General features: G+C 40.3%; 1 protein-coding gene across 1 annotated transcript; it reads left to right on the forward strand.

The window, feature by feature from the left end:
- Window positions 1-3,493: 3,493 nt before the first annotated feature.
- Window positions 3,494-4,228, forward strand: LOC115230334 (general transcription factor II-I repeat domain-containing protein 2A-like). Its single transcript, XM_029800537.1, has one exon. The coding sequence runs from the start codon at window positions 3,494-3,496 to the stop codon at window positions 4,226-4,228; it is 735 nt and encodes a 244-aa protein (XP_029656397.1).
- Window positions 4,229-6,931: the final 2,703 nt, after the last annotated feature.

Consider the following 6,931-nt stretch of genomic DNA (forward strand, 5'->3'; position numbering starts at 1 on the left):
TACGCACGCGCGCGCACACACATATTATATGCATAATTTTGGAGAAGCTTTAGTTCAGTAATATATCTTTCTAGGAATTTTGGGAAGTTTTCTTTTTGATTAGTCTTGTTCTTTGTTCTTATTTTGTGAAGAAACCTAACTTCAAGCAGCATTTTACAGATCAATTTTTAAACACTATTTTCTAAGCCTGAGAATGTTAAGTAGAAGATGCAATATTGAATTCTACACCCACCTCAAAATTTTAGGGGATGCAAGTGCACCCCCGCACCCTCTATTCCCTTATTTCTGCGTATGATGATGTATATACCTATGATAGCTAGTTATAATGTATATGATGTATATGATATCTTTCTTAATAGTGAGTTGGGTGTTTCCTCTGCAACAGATTAAAAAATGATTAATAACCACCCTAACTAAAGAGAAGAACTTTGACTCAACCAGATAATTTTTCCTTATGTGTGAGTGAACGTGTGGGAGCATGTATGTGTATGTATGTATGTAAATGTATATATGTGTATGTGAATATGTGTGATTGTATGAGTGTGAACGCGTGTGTGTGTGAGTGTGAACGTGTATGTGTGAGAGAGTGAACGTGTGTGTGTGTGTGTGTGAGTGAACGTGGTGTGTGGTTGAGTGTGACCGTGTGCGTGTGTATGTATGTGTGCGTGTACGTTAATCTTTTATAAAATAATCCTAAATTATTCACATATTTCTGACAACTTTAAATATTCATATTACTTAATTACAATAATTAATTATAATCAACCCTTTCGAGCTAGATCAGTGTGTGGGGGAGGGGGTGCATGTGTGCCTGTGAGAGAGAAAGAAAAGAGAAGAGAGAGAAAGAGCAAGTGGGAGAGAGAAAGAGAGGGAAAGAGAGAAAAGGGGAGAGAAAGTGAGAAAGAGAGAGAGAGAGAGGGAGGGAGGGAGAGAGAGTGTTACAAAGTGTTTGCTTTGATTCTTCTATTAAATTCATGCTCAGGTACAGAAGAATACTTACTGGCTTTTTGATCTTTGAGTAACTGTCTGCTTTCCACTAAACCTGCTAAAAACAGCAGTCAAATCTTTTAACTTGGCGATATAACATGCCAGGAAAAAGACCTGCACACAATAATTCTGTTTGCTCGTGTGTGTGTGTGTGTGGTGTGTGTGTGTGTGTGTGTGTGTGCGCGTGTAACCCCTAGGGAAAAGTATGAAATAAAATTCCTAGTTTGCCGTTATTCTTGCAGCAAAATCACGTACAAGTGAATGGTTATGATCTAAAATATGCAAGATCCTTTCTCTATATGGGTAACAGAATTCATGCAAGTGCTTCCCTACGAATCGTTTATCGGTTACCTAAAACAACTGCTTCGCTTGATGAAATGTAGCGAGACAAAAACTGTTGTCGATCGTTCTTTCTAAGTTGTTCCATGGATTTGAGACTTTGACTATTTATAGATCCCACATAGATCGGTTAGATACCTTCTACAAATGTTGTCTAACACCTGTGGGTATTTGCGGAAGGAGAGAGAGAGTCTGAAATGTTGATGTTTTCAAGGAATGTGGCATTCCAGGATTTGAAGCTTCTCTTATCCAATCTCAACTTGGCTGAATTTGTTATCTTATTCGGACAGGTGAAGAACACCTACCCCAGTGAACGAAACGTTGGGAGGCCGCTCTTAACATACAAACATACTTTAGATTATTGATTACAATTTACTTGCACAGGTAGTATACATTTGGTTTTGCTTATTTACTTATTCTCATTGTGATGTTTGCAGTTATTGTTGCTAACAACTAATTTGATAAGTGTTAAGGCACGAAACTGCTGGCCCTTTAGACACTCATGGTACTTCTGCAAAGTATTAATAAATAGGTAATGAAATTGTTTTTACATTTAAATAGGAGGCAAAGGCAAAAAAAAAATTGTACAGGTCCATTTATCGTCACCCTTCCACTTCCCTTTTTGTTTCATTACTCCTCCTCTAAATATTCTACCAGCCCCAGCTGTCGGTAGCATCCACTTTCAAATGCATACCCTTGCTCAATATATTTATTGCTAAATTGTTATAGTGATGTTGTTATATCACTCTATTATTATATTATTAGATCAGACTATATATACCTATTTCTTTACTACCCACAAGGGGCTAAACGCAGAGAGGACAAACAAGGACAGACAAACGGATTAAGTCGATTACATCGACCCCAGTGCGCAACTGGTACTTAATTTATCGACCCCGAAAGAATGAAAAGCAAAGTTGACCTCGGCGGAATTTGAACTCAGAACGTTATGGCAGACGAAATACCTATTTCTTTATTACCCACAAGGGGATTAACATAGAGGTGACAAACAAGGACAGACATAGGTATTAAGTCGATTACATCGACCCCAGTGCGTAACTGGTACTTAATTTATCGACTCCGAAAGGATGAAAGGATGAAAGGTAAAGTCGACCTCGGCGGAATTTGAACTCAGAACGTAACGGCAGACGAAATACGGCTACGCATTTCGCCCGGCGTACTAACGATTCTTCCAGCTCACCGCCTTCAGACTATCTCTACCTATCAATCAATTTATCTATTCATAGCAGACATGCCAAACTCCCGGCCCGTGCAGCAATTTCCTCTGGTCCAAATGGACCATTTTTATATCACCATGGAATCGGTTCAAATAGAGTGCTTTGCTGCCCTCAGCAGCACCCATGTCTTCTTGGCTAAAGCAGGCCGTTACATTATATATACCACTGACTGCACTACCTTTTTTAACCTTAATTTAATATACAACTAGAAACAACACCACTGTAACTATAACCCCCTGTTTGTACAAAAAAATACCACATTAAATAGGCATTATGACACAGTCACAAGTCTTAACTGTAACTGCAACAAAGCATGCTGGGAAACGCCTCCTTCGATTCTCTAATTGCGTGTTGTGAAGCGCTGATGACGCAAAATCTACTAATCCCATAATGCACCGCAACAGCCACCTTGCCGCTATTTCGGGTAACCATTTTCACGTGACATCATTCAGTAGTAGTAACTATCTATATCAATGGCCAAGAGAAAAGTCGATGCTGAAAACAGAGCCTTTCAAATCCGGTGGGAAACCGAGAACATGTTCACTGACATTGACGGCAAACCCGTGTGTCTTAATTGTGGTGCTAATGTTACTGTACTTAAAGAGTATAATCTCAAATGCTACTACGAGACAAAACATCAGGACAAGTATAAATACCTCACTGCTGAACAGAAGCAACGAAAGGTAGACGAGTTGAAGAGAAATCTCACATTAAAACACGTTTTTAACCAAAGCAAAATCACAAAGTGAAGCTGCTGTTCAAGTAAGTTTTATCGTGGCAGAGGAGATCGCAAAATCAGTCCGGCTATTTACCAAAGGAGTGTTTGTGAAGAGCTGCATGATGAAAATGTGTGACGTTTTGTGTCCAGATGAAAAGCAACTATTTACTAATGTATTAACAGAAATACAGTTGCTGATCGGGTGTGTGAGATGGCCACTGATTTGAAAACACAGTTGATTGAAAAAGGAAAAGATTTTGTTGCACACTCTCTTGCTGTGGATGAAACTACTGACACAATTGATGCGGCACAACTGGCTATTTTCATCCATGAAGTGGACTGCAATTTGTTCATCATGGAGGAAATTTTGGACATTAAATCGATGCACAGGACAACAACAGGGAAGGACCTTTTTGAAAAAAAATGTCAGATTGCAACCGACATGAAACCGCCTTGGGACAAACTTGCTGGACTTTCAACAGATGGAGCACCGGCGATGTGTGGTAAGAAAAAAAGTGGGCTGATGGGTAGGATGCGTTTAGAGTTACAAGAAGGGAACTGCGCTGGTGAGTTGACAACATATCATTGCATCATACACCAGGAAACGATGTGTGCTAAAGCCTTTAAAATGAAACATGTAATGAGCACTGTAACGCAGACCGTAAACGTTATCCAAGCTAAAGGGTTAAATCACCGCCACTTTCAGTCTTTCCTGCAGCAAATACATTCAGAGTTCAGTGATGTGCCTTATCATACAGAGGTGCGGTGGCTCAGTCGGGGACAGGTCCTCAATATAGTTTTTGGGCTGGTTGAGGAGATATGTCAGTTTATGAACAGTAAAGGAAAAGAATCCAAAGTTCTGCGAGATGAAGAAGGGAAATGCGAGTTGGCGTTTCTGGTTGACATAACTGCGCATCTCAATGTTTTAAACATCCAGCACCAGTGACGAGATCGTATGATCTGTGATATGTATGACGCAGTGAAGTCATTCCAAGTGAAGCTGCGTTTATGAGAAACACAAATGCACCAATTGAACTTGTCTCGCTTTCCTTGTTGCCAAGAAATGTTGAGCCAAGTCAGCGCCAAGGTGTTCCTAAAGCAACACTTTGTTGATAAAGTGAGTGCATTCCGCACTAAATTCGCACGGCGTCTTTTGAACTGCTTTGCAACCCATTTGCCGTCAATGTGGAAACTGCACCTGTACAAATTCAAAGCCTGGTGCTTTCGTAGATCAAGGCATACGGAGTGTCGCAAGGCACTCTTGCTATTCCGTCGCTCGGGTAATGCCAGCGGTGGGAGTTCTACAGCATTTTTCTATAGAGGGTTGGTAGAGGTTGAATGTGACGATGACCTGGGGGAGACTCTGGGTCTCGGGTATATTCAACTTGACATCCTGTTTTTACGTTTGAGTTGAGGACGCTGGATAACTTCCAAAAGTCATTGACCTGGCAATGTTACAGAAGTGCCTTGTCCGTTCGGGATAAGGTTGCAAGACATGATCAATGCAACACGCCGACCTGCCCAAGTTGTGGGCGGGATAGGGAAACCGCCCCGCACGCTATTGTACAGTGTTCGGAGGTGTCGGAGATGTGGGCTTATGCAGAACATCTGCTGTCTGGTACAGGAAAAATACAGCTATCGACTGAGTCAATTATAAAAATTGACCTGCCGGATTTTCTATCAAATGAAGGTAAGAATTGTTTTCTCATCGTAGTAGCAATAGCGAAAGATGTGGTATAGAAAACAAGGATGAAAGGAGTGATGACAGGCAGCTTCATCTCTGGCCTTGCCTTACAGAGGTACTTTACTTTTCATTTGAAAGGAAAATAGCGCTAAAGAAGAAGTGTCTATCGGAGAAAATGTTTAACGAAAGATGGAAATATGTAGCACGAGTGTTGCGAGTGGTTACCGTGTGAATAAGCCATAAAATGTCTTGAAAGTTATCAATGGTGAATTGGGGCTCGTGGGATCGGAGCTAAACCCAAGCACCACTCCATTTGTTGTGTCAATTGTGGTGTAATCATCGATTCGTTTTATATATTATATGTCAAATTTTTAATAGTATTTTAATGTTAAATTCATTCGTATATCTGACCCTCATAATGTACTGTCCCCATCTATGTTGGACCCTAGTGGGCAATAAAGAAATCAATCGTGAGTTGTGATTTATTGTGATTTTGCTTGTTTTTGAACGCTTTGTTGACGCTTTGTTTTCTTTGTTATACTGCCTTGCGGCAATTGCTAAATTTATTGGTTTTACTGTTTAAAGACTGTTTATTGCTTCTTGAAAGTATTTACTTTTCATTCCCCCGCTGGGGGGAATAATTACTTAAAAAAAAACATGTCGTGCGGCAATAAGCCAATTGAAAACGTTGAAAATATATTGGAAATAGAAGACATTTCAAGTGTGACAGAAGGTTCACCTATGAGATCTCAGGAAGAATTCCTAAGTCTCCCGTTTGAGACTCCAAAAAAAGAAAGTATTGTATCAAAAAGGATCACAGACATACCAAATCTACAAAAAGAAGATAATAAGAAAAGCTGTTTCACATCAGCAGCCGGGAATCGAACCCGACAACTCACAACAGAAAAAGAAGAGCTCCAAAAGTATAAAACAATGCTACAAAAGGAAGGAAACACAGTAAAAGGGTAAACTCCAGAAAAATTGCTACAGGAAAAAAAAAAAGAAAAATCTTGATTTTTAAAACGTATAATTCAAAGAGTCGAAAAAATGACAGAACCATTTGAGGAAACGATTAAAAATGTTTAAAACAAATATGGACTGACGGAGACTACATGACACATGGAAAAAAGTTTGGCACGATAGAAGTGAGAATGGTAAACGAAGAGAAGGCACAACACCATTCAGGGGAAACACTAAAAACTGAAGACGTGGCATTCATCCCCATGCATATGGGAAGGAGAACGTCGAAAATAAGATTTGGTAGAATCCCACCAGAGGGGGACCCCATGTGGCTGGTAGCAGCCGTAACTATGAACCTGGAGGAGAAAATCACGCTCCTCCAGGCGACGGTTACCGACAAAAGGAACTGGTACAGCCAGACAATAAATATGATCGGGAAAGCGGAACCGCAAACACTAAAAATTCCAGAGAAAATCGAGATAGAGGATGAGTTCTTCATAGTATTTGTGGAGGGAAGAAAGCCAGGGTGTTTCCAGTACAGGGAACTTGGGCACATCGGCACCGAATGTAATTAATAATAAGAAGAAGAGGAGGAGGGGGAGGAAGGAGAAAAACAGAAAGAGATTCAAGCGGTGAACAAAAGGAAAATACATCCAACTGTGCCAACCAAAGCTGGGCCGTCAGACAAGAGGCCGAAGAAGACGGCAAAGAGAGAGAGAGAGAGAGAGAGAGAGAGAGAGAGAGAGAGAGAGAGGGGGGGGGGGGGGATTAGCAGCCTTCAACATAGAGGATACAGAATTAATGAGAGAACTAAAAATGAAGAAAACAGCTATACAGATGAATGAACACCAGGACAATTACAAAAACTATGACATTTATGATATAGATCTAAAAAGCCACACAATCCTGAAAAATAAATTCAGGAAGACTGTGAGAACAATGAAGAAGGACTTTCATTCTTCTATTTTTAATGATTTACCGACTCCGATCTCGCGAGCAAGAAAA

This window comes from Octopus sinensis, unplaced genomic scaffold, assembly GCF_006345805.1.
Source record: "Octopus sinensis unplaced genomic scaffold, ASM634580v1 Contig15357, whole genome shotgun sequence".
NCBI lineage: Eukaryota > Metazoa > Mollusca > Cephalopoda > Octopoda > Octopodidae > Octopus > Octopus sinensis.